The sequence below is a fragment of the Chinchilla lanigera genome, unplaced genomic scaffold (assembly GCF_000276665.1).
Source record: "Chinchilla lanigera isolate Chin_1 unplaced genomic scaffold, ChiLan1.0 scaffold00008, whole genome shotgun sequence".
Lineage (NCBI taxonomy): Eukaryota > Metazoa > Chordata > Mammalia > Rodentia > Chinchillidae > Chinchilla > Chinchilla lanigera.
In genome coordinates this window covers 599,690-622,003 of record NW_004955409.1, presented here as the reverse complement: position 1 = coordinate 622,003, position 22,314 = coordinate 599,690, and the positions used below count along the sequence as shown (strand labels likewise).

General features: G+C 54.5%; 1 protein-coding gene and 1 long non-coding RNA gene across 5 annotated transcripts in view; one reads left to right on the top strand and one right to left on the bottom strand.

Moving 5' to 3' along the window:
* Positions 1-129: 129 nt before the first annotated feature.
* Positions 130-22,314, bottom strand: part of Rab27a (RAB27A, member RAS oncogene family) — a 33,150-nt gene continuing 10,965 nt past the window's right edge. For all 4 annotated transcript variants that reach the window (XM_005376612.2, XM_005376611.2, XM_005376613.2 and 1 more), the window contains 5 exons: positions 11,382-11,555; positions 7,418-7,503; positions 6,433-6,536; positions 4,660-4,783; positions 130-2,447 (listed from right to left, as the gene is read on the bottom strand). In XM_005376612.2, the coding sequence (XP_005376669.1) occupies positions 2,252-2,447; positions 4,660-4,783; positions 6,433-6,536; positions 7,418-7,503; positions 11,382-11,534 (663 nt within the window). In that variant the 5' untranslated portion in view covers positions 11,535-11,555 and the 3' untranslated portion in view covers positions 130-2,251. The remainder of the gene's footprint in view (positions 2,448-4,659; positions 4,784-6,432; positions 6,537-7,417; positions 7,504-11,381; positions 11,556-22,314) is intronic.
* LOC102012163 lies at positions 10,236-11,450 on the top strand. The gene is made up of 3 exons (XR_259741.2): positions 10,236-10,720; positions 10,947-11,017; positions 11,136-11,450. It is a non-coding gene; the product is annotated as an uncharacterized LOC102012163 (long non-coding RNA).

The following is a 22,314-nucleotide window of genomic DNA, read 5'->3' as shown; positions in this document are numbered from 1 at the left end:
CCTCCCCGGACGCGCGCACGGCGCGGCGCGCGTGGTGCCCAAGCTTGGGTCCTACCGTGGGACGACCTGGTTTCACCTGTTGCTGTGACGGGGAACGAAATGTTCACACAAAAATCCGTCAGACTCAACCCCCTTTTTAATCATTGCTTTATTGGCACGAAATTCATGACGCGTTTTTACACAGGCTTGTAAGTACAAAAGTACACTGACACTCAGAAAAGTATGGCACTTTGATATAAAATTTACACAAATGCTTTTGAAAGGAGATACGGGTCTTTTTTTCAACGACTGGAGGTGGCTTGGGGGTACTGTGCCACGTGTACATTTATTGCGTCCTGTGCTTATGGCCAGTGCGGCCCGTAGCTATCTCCTGGCTCCTGAAAACAGAAGCATGACACACTGACTTCGGTCCTAGGGCGCAGAGACCCCAGCAGAACCAGGATGCACTCTGGCTGTCCCAAGGCGCAGTCGGGAGGTACCAGGTGTGACTCTGGCCCTGCCTTCACAGTGCCTTTTTACCACAAGACACAACGCACAGGCTTCAGGGGCGTCCTTGGTGTTTAAAAGAGGCTCTGATTTCAAAGACAGAAAAATATAAAATCTTAGTATCCGAAGCTAAGTTTGTTATGGGCGAGGCAAAGGGCAGTGGCCAGAACCCTACAGGAGCGCAATAAAAACCCATGTGCAAGTCACCATGCAAGAGTGGTTGCCAGATACCTGTATTTTTCTAATCGTAGTTCTTGTAAATATCTGCTGTCATAAGAGACATTCATTTTTATTTTTCACTAAATTACAGTGGGAGACATTTTGTCCTAAATAACCACTAAAGTGCTCTCGAGAATTGAATCTACTGTATTTAAACCACTTTAATAAATAAGAATTACCCCTAAATGAAATACCTTTGGACTTTACGAACACCTTCCATGAAGCATATTTTAAAACCACCCTCTTTGGTGTGAACATTTAGCAACCTGGGGGCACAGTGAGACTGCAGGCTGCAGGCTGGTCCTGTCATTGCCCTGGGGAGAGGACAGGTGGTGCTTAGAGACCTGAGCATCTCACCACCACTTGGCTGACACGCTTCTGTCATGAATACTAATTCCTTCAGTTGCTCGGATAGGAAAAAGTAACCAAGCTGTAAACACCTACGTGGAGCGTGGTGGCTATAAGGGTAGAGACCGCGCACTAGACGCAAAGAGCTAGGTTTATATATACATAGGTAGAGGGGACTGGACCCTGTTAGGAGTGGCACAGAAGTTTTAGAGAAGTGCTTTTGGCTTTGTTTGAGCGGCCAGGACATTTCTGGGAGGGGCTGATATTTGTGGATTAGGTTTAGAGCAGGATGCCTATCAGGAGGTAAATTAGATTACAGCTGTCTTGTCAGATGCAAATTAGATTACAGGTGTCTGTCAGGGAGGCAGGGTTGGCTTTTGTAGTCTCACCACAGGGTTGGGACTGGAATGGAACAGTGATGAGGACAGATCAATAGCTTATAAACTGTGGCCACCAGGCCACATTACAAACGTGAAGTAAAGAAAGCATAATGCTGCTGCACACAGCAGTGCAAGCACCAGCTACGCCTGACCCGGCCGCACAGAGGCCAAGCACAAGAGCACAGGTCGCGGTGGACTTTGACCCTCCCGTCAGCCCTTCAGAGCCACGGGAACACAGCAGAGAGGCTGAAAGGATATCGAGCCACCCTTGCCGCAACTTAAACCCTTTCCCCCAAGCCAGAGTCACAGTGAGCCTGTGGTCACAGCCAGCCCCGCTCACTGAGCCCTCTGGATGGGACTGGAACACAGAGCCATGTATGTTAAAGGGGACACATGCAGGGTCAGCAGATCCAGCAGATCACACCTGCACATGCATTCTCATCCCACAAGTGGCAGCTGAGAAGGTCACCTACAGTGTGGGATTTAAATTTGGATTCAGCACTACGATTACATCGAAGCTCTCAACAGGAGAGCCTGGTCTGTCTGCGTCACAGCCAGTGACAGAGTCCTGTCCACAGTGTCCCATGCGACAGACGCCCACACTGAGTCCCTCCTGGCTGCCCCCTGGGAACTGAGGGTTTATAAGGCACTTTGGGGCCTGGGAGCTATTTCTCAGGCTGAATCTTCAAGAAATATTTACAAAGCTGCAGCAATTAAAAAGCAGGTGGTTCATTACTAGACCTGAGGGAGATGCTGAGAAACAGTTTGCCTGTAATCTCACAACCACGTATCACACATGGCCCGTGTCCTCGAGGTGCTCAGCAGCTACAACCCCCTTTCCTGTCCTCTCTGAGCTGATCAGCAGAGGTGTGGCCATTGGAGCGCACGACGCCCTCGGGAATCCAAGACTTGTCCACGCACCGCTCCATCCGCTTCATGATCAGATCCAGCAGCGCCTCGATTGCGGGGCTTATGTTTGTCCCGTTGGCAGCACTCGTCTCAAAGTAGGGGACACTGGGGGAAGAGATGGCTGGGTGAGAACAGGCCGTGGCCTTTATCATTAGTTATTCAGTTAGGGTGGCAGGGATGTCACCCCACCCCAGGGTGCTCAAACATGAGGGACAATGGAGTAGCTGACCCATACTGTACTCCTCACAGGAGTTACAACTGAGCTAGAAACCTTAGCCACTTCCAAAAATTGAGTCTAATTATTTTTTTCTTGAAGGAAAATATTATATATATAGCATAGAATATGTGCTTTTCATTTTTTAATTCACTGTGTAGTCCAGGCTGCCCTCAAACTCATGGTGATCCTCCTGCCTCAGCCTTCTGCATAGTGGCTAGGGTTGCAGATATGTGCTGCCCCTCGACTTCAATAGTCCTTGGTTTAGCCCAGAAAAAAGGTTCTCTCCGTCCACATGGTGGGGATAACAGGACACCTGCAGAGCGCTTTTGCCAAAGGTAGGAAAAAATTCTAGCAAATCTTACAGCTTCATAGTTTAATGGCCACCTGGAGTACACACAGATGACTAATTTTAACGTGTTTTTTAAAAACAGACTAATCGCAAATTTTAAAATAAAAATTAAAAAAGCAAATGGGTAAACAGCTTCAAACCGAGAAGGGCAACATCCTCTGTAGCTTTTCTATGCCATATCCACACCTCATGCCCAGGGCCCAGCCCACATCCAAAGGGCTCTCTTCTGTTATCTGCTCCCACAAACTGGAAGGTTGGGGCCCCAGGGAAGGTGCCCAGGGCAGCGGCAGCATGCTGGAGACCCCTCCCAAGGCTCAGACACCGGCTCCCACAGGAGTGAAGCTGGAGTGTCTCCTGGGCGCTGCCCGATGCCCTTCCCACCGGTTGCCCTTTCGGCTGTGGCCAGTTCACAGGGTCCAGAACTCACTAAGCAGGCATCACGAGCCCAGGCCAAGCAAGATGCAGCAAGTTTGCAAGTAGGCGATCAGATCCGCCCCTCAGGGCCTGCATGTAGTCTGCTTGGGGCCGCATGAGCTCCTGCTGACCCAGGGCAGCCAGTGGGGGTGAGGGTCCTGTCCACTCGGAGAGCCCAGTCACGCCCATGGTCAGCACACACGAGACGCATTCTGTGTCATACTTTGGTCACATTTGCACTTTGCTCCACTTCCCCAACTGCAAATTGAGCAGCACAGAAGGAGTCGGCGTCACCCCTGCCCTCTGTGGATGGAGCCTCAGGGTTGTCACATCCACTTCATGAAGGAGGTCCCGGCACCCACCCACCTGTGTTACAGTGGACACAACCCAGGACGAGCCCTTGCCATCCGCATGCATCCTGCAGCACGACACTTCTCGTCCCGGGGAGACACCTGGGCACAGACCTGCTGGGGACTCGGCACTGACACTGCGCCCTGGGCCAGCTAAGCTGCAACCTCAGTTCCTGGGCACCAGTGCCCTCTGAAAGAGCACAGTGCCAATGCCCCCTGCTCTTGTGTTTGTCACAGTCACAGCAGCTCCTTGTTATTACCGGACCGGTTTGCAAGGCGAGACAGTGACTCCCTGGGGGAACCGTGTGTGCACCAAACGCATTGGGACCCCTCCTGGAGCCACACCGGCCTGCAGCCACCACAGTACCTCCGCCAGCCAGAGCTCCTGGCAACAGTGTAAGGGTGGCCGCGTGGGGACCCACCATGACTGGCTCCCCTCCTGGCTGGAGGTCGCCTAGGGCCTGCATTGGGAATCCTGGAGGAGGAAGCTCTGCTGCCAGCACTGCAGCCCACAGCCAGCCCTCCGCAGAGCACAAGACAGCAGAGGGACCACACCCTGGAGGGGCTGCACACGCACATGGGCACACGCGTGCACGCACAGGCACGCACACGCATGTGTGCATCTCCACACACATGTACATGCAGGCACACATCATCACACACATGGACTCATCCCCCACGTGTGCACAGGCACATGCAGGCACACAGGCACACACACACGTACACACATGCACACACAGATCCCCTCAGGCACAACCACACAGGCACACACATGCACACTTCCCCACACACATGCACACGCATGCAGGCACACACGCACATGCCTCGGCTACGGCTCCTGCTGCCTCGTGATACCAGTGGAAAAGCAGGTAGTCCACACCGCCCGGCCTACAGCAGAGCCTTTGCTTTCATTCTTCATGCTCGTCTTTTTTATTTCCTTCCATGCTACAAAACTGTTCTCACTGGACTTTGCTCCAAAGTACTCACCCATATTTCTCAGCAAGTGCCCTGGCCTCCTCCTCCTTCACCACCCTCTGGTCCTCCAGGTCACTCTTGTTGCCACACAGCACGATGTCGGGGCTGTCACAGTATGCGTGCATCTGCAGCTGGCCTGCGGGCAGAAGAGATGTGGTACAGGGATTTGATAGGCACTCGTGCGCAACGTGCTCTGCTATGCACTCGAGGTGACCCTGAAGAAGTTACTGACTGCCTGCCTCAGTTTCCCGAGGTCCGGGGTGGGTGGGGTCGGTGATGACAGCACTCCCTTTGCAGACAAGGAGAGGACCGAGTTAACTCATGGTTCCCAGCGGCTTCTGAGAGCTGGTGAGAAGTGCACACTCCCAGGCCCTGTCCAGAGCCAGGTGCTGTGAGTGCAGCAAGGGTGACCCCCGGGGGACTTGGGACCAAGTCGTCTGCACACGCTTGTCAGAGACCTCTGTGAGCACCCAGCATGGTCATCAGGGAGGAGCTCAGTCTGGAGAGTCTAGGAGGCGTTTTCTTAACTTTTCTACTAAGCTGTGAATTGCTTGTGTAAAATGCATACTGGTCAGGCATTTGAAAGCGTTCACTGGAGGCAGAGGACTCACGCTGACCTCCACCAACACAGCCAGGATGAGGGCCAGCAGCAGGGGAGGGCAGCGGGCCTGAGGGCGAGCTCTCCTCTCGTGGGGCTATGCGGAGCAGGCAGGTGTTAAAGACAAACAGACTCCACTGGGTTAAAATGCAGGGGGCTGGGTGTGGAGAGGGTAAGGAGAACAAAATAAAGGGTGGCAGAGTCTGTGAAGTAGAAGTGGCCCCTGCACCGCTTACGTGAGGCCGCTGATGGAAGTGTGGAAACTCAGTCTGTGGGAAAGCCTCCCAAGAAGCAGGGGCCTGGGCAGGAGCCTGCTCCCTCCATAGCCCAGCTTTGCCCGGGCTCCTCGGCCCCGCCCAGGTGCAGTTTCATCCCTGCACCAGCAACCCACGGTCCTCCTGTCCTGCAGGACACAGAGAGAAGCCGGACAGAGACGGCCAAGGCCACCCTGAGCGCCACTGTGAGGAGCAGATCCCCTGGGGCCTGGGGCAGCCAAGGCTGTGATCAACACGGCTGTGAGCTCACAGACACACAGACAGATACAGACACAGAGACAGACAGACACACAAGCAGACAGGCACACACACACACACAGGCACACACACAGACACCCCTAGGTACAGAGCGTCTAACTTGTTATTTGGACAGAAAAAGAAGAAATGGTAACTAGGTATGCATCAGGCATCTGCCCCAGGGCCACGCAGGTAACTCGCGGCCACACAGCGGTGAGCTGGTGTGGAGCGGTGCTGACCTTGGCTCCGCCTTCTCTGCAGATTGAATCGGGTGAGCACCGTGTGCCCAGCAGCCTGGGCAGGACATGGAGAGCTTGCTGTCCCCCACAACGACTACCATGGCAGGGGCTCCAGTCACCTTGGGCCCTGAACTGAACACCTCATCTCGTTGTTTTGGCGTTGGGGGCTGAACCCAGCACCTTCACACTGAGCTGCATCCACAGCCCCTTTTATTTATTAAGACGGGGTCTCATTAGGTCACTAGGTTGCCCGGGCTGGGCTGAGCTTGTGACCCTCCTACCTCAGCCTCCCATACTGCTGAGGCTATCGGTGTATGCCACCACACCTTACTAAAACCATGTCCTTCTAAACAGCATTTGCAGTAGGATCTCCTCCAAGACAACTGACGACAGAGGCGGCTAGAAGAGGGTGCCTGCGTGGGGAGAGGAGACTTACTTATCCAGTTTCGAACATTCAGGAAGCTCTGCTCATTGGTCAGGTCGAACAGCAGAAGAAAGCCCATTGCATCCCTGAAGAACGCTGTGGTCAGGCTGCGGAACCTGGGACACGAGACAGACTGGTCACTACCCAGGCCACCATGGAGGCGGAGCTTTCAGCACCTGGGGCAGGAGTCCTCGCCTGCGTTAGCCTGAAGCTCTGAGCAGGACACATGACAGTGACAGGTTTATCAGCCCAAGCAGAGCGTATCCCTCTGCACAAGCCCACGGCCCCGCTTCAGGGGAGAGAGCACTGACATAAGGTCATCAGTTAATCAGCAATTTCAGGTTTTCTCAACTATTTTAACCAGTATTTTAATAAAGAGCCCTTTTTGTTTGTCTTTTTGAGACAGGATCTCGCTATGCAGTTCAGGCTGGCCTGGAGCTCACTTTGTAGCCCAGGCTGGTCTCGAACTCACAACGATCTTCCTGCCTCAGCCTCCCCAGTGCTAGGATTACAAGCATGAGCCACCACATACGGCAAGAGCCTTTATCTTTTAAAGAAAGACCCCCACATAGTTATAAATGAAAGAACAGGATACTCGGAATTTGCTTCAAGTACTGGGAGAGGGCGGGCAGGGACGGGCATGCACAGAACAGCCCGGTCCGGGGACCACACTGCTCCCTACAGATTCACAGTCTCCATAACAAAGGTGGAAACCAGACCCTTGCGTGCTGCCTCTGGGGAAGGCTGAGAGCAAGCTGAGGCCGAGGCCGAGGCTTCAACAGTCTGGGCCCGGGACCTCTGACCGCACGACCCGCTTGCAGCAGAGCTCTGGGCTGCAGTGCAGAGGACAGTACAAGCCTGCTCGGTGGGTCCTGCAGGCCAGCAGACAGCAAGCCACAGGGAGAGCGCATGAGAAGGCCCTACGGACCTTACAGAAGGAAGCCCCATCCCCTCAGGGGACGCCATGGCTCCTCCCACCCCACCCCACGCCACGCACCTCTCCTGGCCGGCTGTGTCCCACAGCTGCAGGTGGATCCTCTGGCCCCGGCCCACGGCTCCATCTGGCCGGCTGGCTCGGTACACCTAGGACAGCAGAGCGGAGAGGAAACATTCAGAGTCACCAGCCCCTCCTCTGTGACCAGCAGAGGCCCCGAGCATGGCCACACTCGCATGTAGTCAGGTAGTGACACTTGGACAACACGACAGATAACACGACAGCTGTGTGAAAGGTGCGTGCATTATGTGCCTTACAAACATGCTGCAAAATGGAAATAACGTTAAGTTACGTAAAAAACAGCTGGCCTCCCCCAGCGCCCCTGGTCACTAGCTTCAGGAAATTCTGCCTTCCGGGCTTTCCTGTCTCGTCCTTAAAGGGCACCTTTAAAACCATGTTATTCACTTTTGGAACCGCAGGAAAGGAGTTCCAAAAACCTTTTCCGTCTACAGCCATACCACCCCAAACACGCCCAATCTCATCCAAAAACCTTTTCCACGAAATAGTGATGAAGACACTGGCAAAAATGGTCAGAGTCAACTTGGACAGAACTGTGGAATTCACCAGAGCCTTCAGCTTTCCCAGGCGCCTGGCTTCAAGGAAAATGGCCTCAGAGTTTTCACTTGCCCTTCCTGGGTCCAACCCCACCCTGGGTCCAAAGCACCTGTAAAAGCCAGCAGACCCTTGACCCTGGTAGCCTGGCAGCCAGTGTAGAGTAGAGGCAGAGCCAGCTGGAAAGCCCCCAGGTCTCCATGGGATGAGGACAGCCCTGACCCTGGACACTTGTTATCAGGACCAGCACCTCCCAGGAGAAGGACCCCAGTGGGGCTGATGAAGTCAACCCAAAGAAAGTGTTAAAAAAAAAAAAAAAAAAAAAAGTAGAAAGGGACAGGCACTGTGCTCAGGAGCTTTACTGCTCCCAAATATTCCTAAAAGTCATTCATCTGAAGGGCCCTACACGCACCCAGGACCATCCAGAGAGGGGCGCTGTGAGCTCTCACGTCCGACTGCCCTTGAAGCTCTACCGAGTGGGGGAAACTTAGAAGACACCAAGGGAGGAGGAAACGCCTCACACACATGGAAAAGCAAGCAACAGCAACTGGTCAAAGACAAAGACTTTAAATCAGCAAGTCCAAGTGCATTCAGAGAACTACAATACCCGAAGAATGAAAAACAGTATGATAGCAGTGACTTACTAACAACAAGATGACATTTAAAAATAGAAGTAAATAGAAGTTGGACTCATTGGGACAGCCTGTTACCCAGCACTCTGGGAGACTGAGTCGGGGTCACAGGGTCAAGCCAAGCCTGGGCAACTTAGGTGAGACCCTTCTCAAAATAAACAGGGCTGAGGGCACAGCCCAGTATGAAGGGTGAAGAACCTGGGTTAACATCCACGATTCAGGAAGGAAGGAAGGAGGGAGGGAGGGAGGGAGGGAGGGAAGGAAGGTGGGCAAAGAAAGAAAGAGAAAGAAAGAAAGGAAGAAAAGAGAGACAAATTCTGCGTGCTGCCAGGCGTGGTGGCGCACCCCTGTAATCCCAGCACTCAGGAGGCTGAAGCAGGGGGATCGTTGCAAGTTCAAAGCCAGCCTGGGCTACAAAGTGCGCTCAAGGCCAGCCTGAACTGCATAGCAAGACCCTGCCTCAAAAAGAAAAAAGGAAATTCTGTGTGCTAACGATCAGTTTCTGAAGTGCAAAGTCCCCTGAGGGGCTCAGCTGAGAACTGGACCAGAGGAGGGCCGGGAATACAGCTCAGCAGCGCAAGGGCCTGCCTGGCAAGTGCAAGGTCCTGAGTTGGATTCCTGGTTAAAAAAAAAAACAGGAACAGAGAAGAAAGGCAGGCATGGGTGAACATAGACCCCTGAAATCACCCTGTTTAAGAAACAGCAAACCAGAGAAAGGAGGAGCATCACAAGGGGGAAATATCCCTTAAAAGACCAGCAAATGGATAATCAAAGCCCTAGGAAAGAAAAGGGGAGAAAGAGATGATTTTTTATTATTTTCAGATTTTTAAAGTGCTTAAAAAACAAAAGATTATTGTGCAAGAATTCTGCACCCTTCCTCGCTATACTCTAAAATTGAAGGAGACATTAAGATGTTTTCAAACAAAGGAGACAAACGCTGCTCGTGGGCAGAGCTGCCCTATAGGAAACACTGAAGACAGTGCTGGAGAGGGAGCTGGGGCACAGGTGGGGGGCAACGATCCAAGCAAAGTGCAAGCCCGCACAGCATACTCTTTGTATCTCCACCCTTTAAAAAGATAGGTGTGGCCGGGCATGGGGGCTCACGCCTGTGATCCCAGCACTCAGGAGGCTGAGGCAGGAGGAGGGAGGATCATTGAGTTCCAGACCATCCTTGGGTACAGAACGAGACCCTGTCTCAGAAAATAAATAAAAACTGTATGAGACTCTGATGATCCAAGAGTTGTGTATGTGTGAAGGTGGCATTTTCAGATCAGTGATACCCAGAGCAGGGGACATGAGATTTCATAAGACCAAAGCTTTGTCCGTACTGAAATTAAGACACTTAATAAAAACTAGATTGGCTGGGTGTGGTGGCACATGCCTGTAACCCTAGCATGCCCAGTCGCTGTGAGTTCGAGGCCAGCCTGGGCACACAGTGAGATCCTGTCTCAAAAACCACCAACTAGGGGCCAAGGAGATGGCTCAGAGGCATAGCGTGTGCCTAGCGAGTGCAAGGTCCTGAGTTCTGTTCCTGGTCCGAAAAAAACCTCTGTGTATATGTGTGTGTGTACTAGAATTTTTTTGAAACTATATTATTAAAAATTAAGATGATAATATTACTATCCAGAAAGAACTAGAGAAAATTTAAAAATATAGTTAAAAAAAAAAAACATCGCCTCCCTCGAGCCCTAAGTGAGTGGATACAGGGCCAGACTGACAACTTCTGAGGCTCTAAGTCGGGCGTCCATGCGCTTCCCCTGAGCGTGTCCTCAGGACAGGGCCGGTCACCCGCAGGCCGCACAGAGCTGAGGGCAAGCTGCCTGCAGCACGGCGCCGCGGGGTTCTGGGTGTCGGAGGAAGACACGCTGCTGAGAGGAGCCTTCCTTCCGACGCAGGCCGCTTATCTCCACCTTTGGAAATCTTTTCAATGATGTTTTGTGGCTTCCAGGTGCTCATTTTACACTGCTGTTAAACTTCTCCTCAGACTGGTCCGTCTCCCCGAAGCCGTGGTGCGGGACTGCCTTAGTTCCCTCTGTGGGAAGTGGCTGGACGCCTCCTCCGTCTGCTGATGGCTCATAGGTCTACTGAGATCTATTTCTTCTGGAGTCCGTTTCAGTCATACGTGCCTAGGAATTTCTCCACCTCTTGTACATTACAAAATGTGCTACATGCAGTTTTACAGTATTTCTTCATCATCATTTCTTTATGTAAGGTTGGCAGAGTTGCCCTTTCCTTCCTTAGAAATTTAGCTGACTTTTCAAGAAAAGAGCATTTATTTCCACTCTAATCTCTGTCCTTCTGCTGCTCTTTAGTTTAGCTTACTTTTGTTTTTCTGGCTTTGTTGCTAGATTCTGAGATCGGACCCAGGTTCCACACATGCTAACCAAGCGCTGTACCACAGAGCACAGCCCAGGCCTTTGTAAGTATTCTTTTGAGCCAAGGTCTTGCTTAAATTGCCCAGCCTGCCCTCAAAGTTTTGAACCTCCTGCCTTGCTCTTCTGAGTAGCCGGGCTCACAGGCCTGGTTTCTTGCGGCAGGCCAAGGAGGAGGAGACGGCCCACAGGCGTGCGGAGAGAGAGACGGATCGGCACACGTGCGACAGAGATGGACGAGCAGCTGCGTGGGCTCAGCGGGCAGACGGGGCGGGCGAGCTGGGGACAACTCGGGCTCTGCGTGTCTGACCGACACCGCGGGGCTGCGGCTCGCCCACCCCGTCCTGACACACAGCGACACACAGCGCGCTGGCGGGATGCCGTATGTGTAAGGAAGGTTTTGGAACTTACCACTCTCTTTTCCCTGAAATCAATGCCCACCGTGGTGATAAATTTGGAATTAAATTTACCATCTGTGTACTGGTAGAGAACACTGGTCTTCCCTACTCCGGAGTCGCCCAGAGCTAGGAACTTGATGAGGTAATCATAGTCTCCATCAGACATGATGAAGAGCTTAGTGTTCACCTGCAAGACACAAGCGAAAGCACACTCAGCCCCGGAAAACAGTTCCCACAAGGTGGCAGCTCGCGAGCAGCCAGGCAGCCACAATGGGGCTCTGAGGAGGGTCGGGTGCGCTGCCACGGGACCCAACTGTTCGGTGAGATGCTCCCAGAACCAGCGACACACTCCAGGCTGCCCTCACAGAGCCTCGAAACAAAACCCAAGCTGAGAACAAGACACGGCACAAATCGTGGTCTCTGGGGCTGGGGATTTAGCTCAGCGGCAAAGAGCTTGCCTGGCAAGCGCAAGGCCGTGAGTTCAGTTCCCAGTACTGGAGAAAAACCAAAAAAAAAAACAAATCGTGGTCTCTGTTTTCTGCAGAAACTGCCGAGAAGCTGAGGAAGGAGCCAGTCAGGAAGCTGTGGGGGCCCGGGCTCAGTGGCTCCAAGCTGGCTCCTTCCCAAAGGCTCCTGAGGCCAGGTGTCGCCCCCAGCCATCCCACCAGGTTCGTTATCGTACTCACTTCCACCCCTGACTACAGGTCCTTCAAAGACGCTGCCACTCCACAAGGAAGATATGACGCGAGCTTCCTTGTGAACTGTTACTACTGGCTCACAGTATTCATTCTGCAGGCTTCTCCGGAATAATGGATCCGCCGGATCCAAGTCAATGCCCAGACCACAATTCCCAGCTCCGGTCTCAGCCTGCTGCCTGCTTTGAATCCAGCCCTTCCTTCCTCAGTGACCCAGGCCAGAGTCCACCTCCAAGAAGACCAAACCTCTCCAGCCGACAGTCGGTCACCACAGGTGTGTCCAGTGCTGTGCTTTTCTATTCTAAAGAGGTGCAAACCCAAAACACTGGTCCCCCTGGACTCGAAGTATCCCCAGGAAGGCAGCTCCTCCCCATCTCCAATGCTAAGACCTGGCCCTCTGTTACCACCAACAGAGCGGACATGCCCAGCTGTCCACACCAGGCCGGTCGCCTCTCCCAGGGGCCACCAACTTCCTCCCCATCTCCCATTCACCCTGCACCCAGACCATGGCTGTGATGCTTAAGGAACTGAACTAACCAGCCAAGGGTGGTGGTACATGCCTGTAATCCCAGCACTCGGGAGGCTGAGGCGGGAGGATTGCCACAAGTTCAAGGCCAGCCTGGCTACATAGTGAGACTTTGTTTCAAAAAAACCAGTTAAATCATAAAACTACAAAAGAACTTCTGACTGATATAAAACCACTTTGGCCCAAAACAGATGAATCTAACCAAAACTTGTAGAGTCCCGTTTTGATTGCTTTAATCTGGCTTCAGACGCCAGACGACAGTGACCCACACGGTGGGCTCTTGGGGGTCCAAGTGGGTCAGCGTGTTCTACTGACCCAGCTGGTACCAGTAATCAGATCCACCTCCACCTAAGCCACTCGTGCTCTCATGCAGTGAGACTGCTGGGGCCTCATTCAAGGCATCCATACCAGGGGAAACCGGCTCAAACCTGTCGGAACCATCCAGAGCTGCATTCAGATGTCCCAGCAGCTCACCACGCGAAGTGTAAACGACCAAAGCCAGCAGCTCAGCGCTTCCCACTGGCACCAGCCAACTACAGTTGGCGATGGGGACACCTTAACCAGAGCTCTGCGAGCGGCCCAACTCTACACGGGGAGGACCTGCAGCCGGGGGAGAGGATCGAGGCGGGGACAGCCGGGGTGGGGGAAGCCGGGGTGGGGACACGTGACCGTTTACCTCAAGCACTGAGCGCCAGGCCCTCACCACCACCCCGCCGGCAAATGCAGGCTTCCGGAACCCTGGCCACGTGGAGAGCACGCAGAGCGCCCCGTGAGGCTGAGGACGCCAGCTTCCTTCAGGAGGCGCCGACACAGGTGTCTCCCCTCCTGGCTCAGTCGGCCTGGCCCCAGCCGGCAGCCACACACCTGCTCTCCTCGGGCTTCGGCCTCGGGCCTCGGCCGCGGTCAGTCAGGCAGTGCTGTCCCTCCGTGCCCAGCTGAGCACGACCACCTCCCGTGCCGCCCACGCTGTCACCGATGGCAGGACTTCCTCCTTTTGATGGGTGAATAGTATTCCACTGTGTGTATATCACATTTTCTTTATCCACATTTCATTAATTATTACATGCATGTGTCCTCTAATTTTAAATTCTTTAAAATTGGGGCACATCTTTTTATGTTAAAAAACGTATTACAGTAAAGACACATTGCCATGAGTCCCCCCCAAAACATTCCCCCTTGCTTCAAATATACTTATCCCATCGTTCCTGCCACTTTCTTCTTTTCCAATCAGATTTTGTTGGTACATTTTAGATCTACATAACGATCACACTCGTCATAGAGAATCTGCACCTGTAGATGATATAAGTTGATTCCTTTTTCTTCAACCCCTCCTCGCCTCCCCATTTACAAAAACTTTGTTTCCATTTTTTTCTTCTTTTCTAATTTTTTTGCTTTTTCCTTCTTTCCTCTCCCCCTCCCCCTCCCTGTTTCCCCTCCCCGTTTGAACATTTTCTTCCTCTGTCCCAATATCTATCATACATTTTGGTCCTTATTTATGCTTTCAGTTTCTCACACCAGAGAAACAGTTCAGTATTTACACACATGTGACTGATTTATTTCATTTAAGAATATATTCTCAAGGTGCATCCATTTACCTAGGAATGTCTCAAGCTTATCCTTCTTTATGGAAGAGTAGGACTCCATTGCATAAAAAAACACATCTTTATCCATGCACCAGCTGATGGGCATTTGGGCTATTTTCAAGAGGTACACATCTTTTTTATTTTGAACTGGAGGTTGAACCCAGGGCTTCTGCATAGAGCCACATCCCAGCCCTTTTTGTATTTTTTATTTTGAAACCAAGTCACTAAGTTGCTGGACGTAAACTTGCATTCCTCCTGCCTCAGCCTTCCAGGGCACTGGGAGGACAGGCAAGCGCCCCCAGGCCCAGCTACAATCTACAATCGGCCTGTACTACCTTTCCCACTCTTGACACCCGGCAGTTGCATTGCTCTCACCGTCAGGCATCAGTAGAGATGCAGCTGCATGCGAACCATTGTTAGCATCTCCTAGCAAGATCGAGAATGCACCAGGGGTGACACAGCAGAGTCACTTTGGAGTACTGCCCAGTATATCGTGTCAGTGTACACACAAAGTCAGAAGGTGCCTGGCCACAGGAAGTTGCGTTATATCTCAGCGTCCACAGGTTGCAGGCAGGCAGGACACCTCCTTCCGAAAGCTGTGAGGAAGCACTCCACCCTGAGACTAAACGTGACAAGAACTGGAGGAGGCGTTAAGAGTGCTGGAAGCTAAGGCCACACAAACGTCCAGACTCTGCCGCCTCAGGGAAGCAGAGGCCGAGGAAACGTCCTCCAAGCCTCCTCTGAAGAGGAGTGCCCGGATTTGGGACCTGAGGTGATGCTCCCATTCAGCTCACACCTGTCCCCTCCTCACAGAATATCCCACAGCTGCCTCTGCCTCTCCCAGCCCTGCAGTGGGACCGGGTCGCTGCTTCTGCAGGCTGCTGGGGTGATGGGGCCGGTCAGCAGGTGGAAATCACTGTCATTTTCTTCAGGGGTTAAGAAAAACGCAGGGGCTGGGGATTTAGCTCAGCGGCACAGCGCCTGCCTGGCAAGCACAAGGTCGTGAGTTCGATTCCTGGTACCAGAAAAAACAAAACCAAAAAAAAAACAAAAATGGGGAGCTCTCTGCCACACAAACACAAGCACGCATGCGCCCAAATTCTCCATGAAGCTTCAGGGTAAAGTCAGTCATAGTCTCTGGTCTTGGATCCCCTATCACTGGGCCGAACAATTCTAAAATTACTCTAGACAGAACAGCCAGTTTTTGAAAGAGAAAACTTTCCTCTAGTGCCCACATCTAGTGTAAAGAGTTAAGGAGGGGAGGGCATAGCACTGCCTGAGCGACTACGACACGTCACGAATAGTGCCAGGCCTGCAGCACCCCATCTGTGCATTGCCCCTGAGGAGAAGGCCATGTTCCTACCAGCCATCCACCACACGAGCAGTGACACGCGGGCTTGAGCTCAAATCCCAGCTCTTCCGCTTTGTGCAGGTCCCAGTTCTTTACTGCGCGCTCTTTCACAGGTAAGGGGGGTAACAACATCCCTCACCTCCCTCCCCGGGCTGCTTCCAGCTGCTGGCACATTGTCAGCTCCGTGAAAAGTTTTCAGTGAAGGCTGCTCTCAGCAGTGCGGCTGTTAGGATCCTACATTCCATAACTTTAAAATCTATCCTTACACAAGACCTAAACCTGCAGGAAACTCGGAAGAGGCTCAGTGGGGTGCATCCCCTCATCTCCCCTGGGTCCCTGAAGGACATGGAGCCTCCTCTGCAGATTCTGTGGGCTCCAAGCTGTTCACCTGCCCAGTGCCTTGTTCCAGAAGCAGCTGAAACGCAGACAGGCAAATGTGTGGCCTGAAATCACCACGAGAGATGGGCCGGGTCCGAGCCCTGTCCTCTGCCGACACACAGTACTTGTGTCCCTTGTCCTTCTTCTGAGCTGGAAACCTCCACTGCACTGCTCTGGTTTGGGAGCTGTGTCCCTCACACCGCAGCTGTGTGGTCCGCTGTGTGGCCAATGGCATGGCCTCGCATGCGGCCAGGGTCTGTGGCCACCCGAGCCCCTCCTGTGCCCAGGAGCAGCCATTGGCGAGGATAGCGAGTCCAAAAAGGACGGAGCTCTTCTCTCCACCCGCAGCGCCTCCTCGAGCCCTCTCCTGACTCCAAGAGGAGACGCAGCGGAGACACGTGGAGGTTCTCGCCTCCAGGTCAGCTTCGGGAAAGGCCCTGTGCCCCCTGCAGGTCTCCACCAAGCCCCAGGCCCTCCCTGTCCCCTGGGCAGCGGCGTTTACTGAGCACCCAGAGAGGCCAGCGCCAGTGCACAGGGCCGTGGGGCAGCAGATACTGACCGTGGGTTAGGGCCACATGCTGAAGTCACCGGGAGTCTCTTAACCCGATACACCTGCCACAGGGGCTGTCTGCCCTGTAAACGTGTAAGGAGACCAACTGTAACCAATGGTGGGATTCAACATAATTTTTTCAGAGGAAAAATAACCTCAAGAGCTGTTGAGTTAAATGTGCGTTTCCAAGCATTCTGGCGCCTACAGACGCCCTCACCGTGAGCCGTCCTCTGCGCAGCCTTGGACCCCCTGAGGGGGTCGGGAGAGCACAGCCTCGGCTCCTTGGGGCTGTGTTCCCCAGGGTCACAGCAGGGGCACAGCTGTGGTGTGGGGACAGCAGGCGTGGGAGGGCTCCCTCTCTTGCCTCGTTGACTCAAAGATGTTGTGGGGCTCTGGGCTTGGGAGTGAGCTCACTGGTGGCTATGAGCGCTCTGGTGCGCTGTGCTCAGCAGGTGGGCTCTGGGAGAGCGGACCGCTGCCCCCAAACCTGCCGGACACCCTGCAGCTCGAGCCGCCCACACCTGCCACCGCGCCCACCTTTCTTTGCCTGGAACTCCTCCAGGCCAGCTGACCCCAAACCCACCGCTTCTCCGACAGAATCTCGTCCGGCGCCCCTGCCCAGAACAGTGAAAACAAACGAGGCCTCGGCCTCAGACACCTCCTGCAGCTAGCTGGTGCCAGACCAACGCCCCCGCCTCCTGGGCTCTGCTCAGGCCACGGGATCGCGCACAGACTCGGAGCACACCCACCCAGCTGCCGAGACCTGAGCAGGACAAGGACACTGTCCTCAGGTCACTCGAGGGGAAGGAAGAACCGAGAGCCCGGGGCCACACAGTCCTAGGAGAAGACCAAGTGCAGCACCACCCTAGGACACTAAGCCTGTGCCCTTGCGGGAGCGTTGGGAACAGTCCCTTTAGGAAGATGTTGGTGACCACTGCATCAGCGATCCTGTCCTTCATCTAAAGGGACACTCTGGGGCCATCAGGAGTGGTGACAAACCAGGTGTGGTGGTGCATGCCCGAAAGGCCCGCTACTCAGGAGGCTGAGGCAGGAGGAGCACAAGTTAGAGACTAAACTGGATAACTTAGTGAGACCCTATCTAAAGTAAAATTTCTAAAAAGGGGGCTACAAATGTAGCTCCACAGTACAGAGATCACCTTGTATCTCTAGGGTTCCACCCAAAGGAGGAAAGAAAGGAAAGGGGGCTACAAGTTCCAATGAATTTGAATCTCAGATGAGTAGAATGTTCAAAATTCAAGACCGCGGGCTGGGGATTTAGCTCAGTGGCACAGCGCCTGCCTGGCAAGAGCGATGTTGTGAGTTCAATTCCCGGTACCGGAAAAAAACAAAACAAAACAAAAAAACAAAAGACAGGCGTTGAAGAAGACAGTGATGTGCTGAGACAGCAAACCTAAGACACCTGATAGGGTGTTCTGTGCTCATGAGCAGCCACTTTATCCTACGTTGCAATGCAAATTGCATAAAGAAGTACAATCTTCTTCAGTGCTTAAAGTCACCTCCACTCACCTGGTGTTTTCTATGACCTCAGAGGACATTTCTGTACTGCATTTATCCACAGAGCCCATGGGCCCAGGCGACAGCCCTGCCAGGGGGTTTCACATGGAACCATCACTGTGTAAGCACTGGGGTCCCAGGGTGAGCCGCAAAGACAGGGCCAGGTGTCCCTAAGCAGCTCAGATACACATGCATTTAGCTCTTAAGACTGAGCATTCCTGATGCAAGGAGGAACAGATACTACAGTCCTGATCTTCTCACTGAAAAATTCTTTGTTGAAAACAAGCGCATAGAGGAGGTGTGTGGGTCTGTGCTGTGGAGCTGGGGTCCGTATGTGGGTTACAGTGGCACGGTTCTATCTCACTCGGAGGTGAAATGTTTACGAACTTCCCAGCAGGCCATGCATAGCGATGAAGCAGCACGACCTTCCAGGCCAATCCTGGCCGGTGGATCGGTCAGTGGACTTCCTTGGCTCTCGGGAAGGGGCAAATCTGGAAACATAATTCAGTTGTCAGGTGCAGCAGCCTCTGAGTATGTCACAGGCTCTGAGAAGACGTAAGAGTGTGAGTGTGGTGGGGGGCCAGGTGTCACCAGGTGCTGTGTCGGTGTCCTGTGTCCCCTCACCTGTGGCCGCTGGTTGCCCATGGAGGAGTCGAGGGAAGCAGTTTTGGAGGAAACAGCCCTGCCTGTCCGCACTCTCCCTGGCCCAGGAACTCACAGGTGCTCAGGTCGCAGGTGCGCCTCGGCCTCCAGCCCCTGTACCCTGTCATGAGCCTCGTGCTCTAGGAGTCCCTTAGCTGACGTCGCCCTGGAGCACGGTGCTTTGCTATGCGTGTCTTCCACCAGCCCTAAGTGCTCCGCCCCTCACGGAGCGCCCATCTCCTTGCAAAGCTGCTCATCTCCTGAGCGCTGTTGTCCTGGGCATTGCTTGTCCACTGCCACCGCACTGTGCTGACCATGGCCAGCTGTCTTTGGATGCTAACCCTATCAGCACTCGGTGCCCTGACAGCTCCTTCCTTCCTCTGCTCCCCTCTGCTCCCTGCTGATCCCACTCAGAAGTGACTGCGATGGGTCCTGGGATCCGTGATAGCTGCACAGGGTGGTCAATTAAACTATATTTGCTGGGGACACCACCGCATTTGATAAGCAGCCACTACGCCTCCAGTATCGCGTCCCCAGCTGGGGACAGCTGGCAGGGACCCATGCTGGCTGCACCAAGTCGCTGTAATCTGGGAGAAAGCAAGATGAGTCATGTACAGCAAAGGCCTCGGTGTTATCACCGGGAGCAGAGTCCACAGAGCTCGCAGGCCCCCAGTGGGGGCAGCACTGAGAGACGGGCCCAGGGTGCGGGCCGCAACTCTGTCACTTACTTCCTGTGTCGATTCTGGGGCCGCATCTTGCGTCTCCCCGACTGGGTGCATTTACCCAGCCCGTTTCAAGAGCACCCAGCAAGAGCCCAAATAGATCCCTGCAAAGCCCGGCGCAGTGTGAGCTGGAGTCCGCTCGGCCGCACACACTGGCGCACAGCTGGGGCTGGCACAGCGGCACCGGGCCATACACTCAGGCAGGGCCGGGGCAGCTGGGGCCCAGAGGCAGGCACCACCTGCCCCGCTGTCCAGCGCTCGCCAGCCTGCGGGCTCAGGGAGGAAGCGGCTTCAGCCTCAGGGCTCTTTCCCTGCACAGCCCCGGGTGCCTGGTGGCGGTCAGCTGAGTCGCTGTGAGGACGTCTGTCCTTGGGCGGTGGCGACAGCTGTCCCGGCACTGCACACCCCGGGAGTGGGAAGGGACCCAAGAGAGTGACTCCGAGACAGCAGGCCGCAGTGGGGAATGCAGCCGAGGTGGCCAGGCCAGGCAGCGTCTCCACACAACAGCCTGCCTGGGGTGCGGGACTCTGGGGGAGAGGATGACCCAGGCTCCGGAGTCTCGGAGACCCTGCAGCCCCACCCCGCTCCCTTGGCCAGGCCCGGTGGCCAGCGGTGAAGGGGTCAGGAGACAGCGTGGGTTGGCGTGAACGCAGGGACACCCTGGGTCCTCAGACGGATGCATGGGGCCCTCAGGGGTCAGGACTCCGGGCTCTGCGCGGCCACTTCCTCCTCAGGCCCCAGCCTTCGGCCCCTCCCCCGTCAGCACTGGCCGAGTGGGTGACCCTGAGGGTGACCCTCCCTGCACGCACCCGCCTCAGGAGCCCAGGCCGTCAGGAAGCTGCCAAGCCTGCTGTTACTCAAGGCTGTGGCTTTCCAGAGCGCGGCTCACTTCCACCTCTGCGCGGGTGCTGTGTGAGCAGCACTGCTAGGGCGGGACACAGGCCTGCGGGGCCCGAGAACAGCCCCGGAGACGTGAACAGCACTGCTAGGGCGGGACACAGGCCTGCGCGGGCCGAGAACAGCCCCGGAGACGTGAACAGCACTGCTAGGGCGGGACACAGGCCTGCGCGGGCTGAGAACAGCCCCGGAGACGTGCGCGCGCGTGTCCTGTGCGCACCGTGAGGTGGCCCTGGGGCCTGTGCAGCTGCGGGCAATGAGTGTGCAAGATCAGACTCAGCGCAGGGCTGCGCGGCCGGGCTGCTGCCCTCGGGGAGAGGGCTGGGGTCCCGGCAAGGCGCGGGCCTGTGCGGGCGCGGGAAGGGGAGACCCGCCTTGGGCACGCACTGCCCTCGCCCTGCGGCGCCGGCCGCGCTCAGCACGCGCGCATGCGGCCTGGGCCTCCGTCTGGGCAGACAGGGCCGCGTCCTCCCGCAGGCGCTCCGCCGTGTGCCGCAGGCAGCTCCCGGACTTGCTCTGCCTCCGCTTCCCGCCAGCTCTGCCGAGCAGGGCCCCGTCCCGGGCTCTCGGTCTGAAAGCGCTCATCTACCAATGTTTATAATTAGTTTCGAAGAAAGAGAAGAGACTCTTCCTATTTAAAGTGATAAAGGTAGTGTTCCGCATTGCTCTCCTGAAATCACTGCCTTGCACGCGAGTCTTTCGCACCCCGGGACCGGAGCACCGGGCCCACGCCTTCTGCTCCCTGGGTGTCGGCGGCCAGCCCACTCGGTGGTCTCCTCCTGACCCTGTGCGGAGGCGGCGTCTGCCGGGGCTGTTTCTGTCCCCAGCACGGAAGCAGTCCTGCCCAGCACCGCGACGTCCCTGCGGCCGAGAAGCAGGGCGGGCAGTGGCCTCAGGCCAGGACATGCGGCTGCACCACCCACCCGCTCGGCACTGTCTGCGGCCGACCTCCGTCCCGTGTCGCTGTTCTCCCAGCCCGCGCGTGTCCCTCTCCTGGTGCTGCCGGAACCTCAGGCTCAGGAGATGCTGACCGAGTCAGCGCTCGGAGCCCCGACAGCCCCCTCCTTCCTCCGCTTCGCCGGGAGGACGGTGCGGCTGGGCTCGGGGAGCGCGAGCACGTGCCCAGGTCGGCAGGAACAAGCACCACGAGCGATGCCGGCTTTGCCACACTCCACTTCTGCACCCACTGAGATGTGATTCTTCTCCTGTAATCTGTGATTGGCCAGGTTTTACACTTCTTCTGCCTTTGATGTTTACTTTCCTTGTCTAGTTTCTTCCTCATGTTTCAAGTCACTCTATTTCTCCTTGTCCATGTCCATGGGGGAGGTGGAGAATATCAGCGTTTAAATAACAAGAAATGAGATGCCTGGTAAGTGCCAGGTACTTGAAGTAATCTTACCTCAGACCAAGCTTCAAATGTACTACATTATGAGGCTGAGGCAGGAGGATCACTTTACTACATAGCAGGTTCAAAGCCAGCCTGAACTACATAGGAAGACCCCATCTCAAAAAAAAAAAAATGTACCATACTATATTTATATTTATACTTATATATTTATATAGGTTACTTATATTGGGGGGTGGTGTTTGAGATATAGTCACTTAGAAGCAGAAGTAATTTTTTTCCAGTACTGGTGATTGAACCCAGAGCCTTCACACTGAGCTACATCTCCAGCCCTTTTTTTATTTTGAGATGGGTTCTCACTAAGTTGCCCAAGGTGGGCTTGAACTCGTGATCCTCCTGCCTCAGCCTCCCAAAGTGCTGGGATTGTGATATATACGCTGCACACTCGGCTAGAAGTAACTATTATAGAAAATTTTCAACTAAAAATATGCCTTCCCCCACAGAGAACATCAAGACTTCAGAGCTACCTTTGGAATTTTCTTCAGTACTACATTTGCCTTTAGGTCCTAGGCTTTGAGCCCCCATTATAACCCATAGGAATCATTGGGTAAGAGAACTGGCTGGCACCCCAGGGAGATAAAAATCTTTGTGTATTTGGTGAGTCAATACTGTTAGAGGAGACAGCTGTGTGTCAAAATCACATCTTTAAGCCAGTCATGGAGGTGCACACCTGTAATCCCAG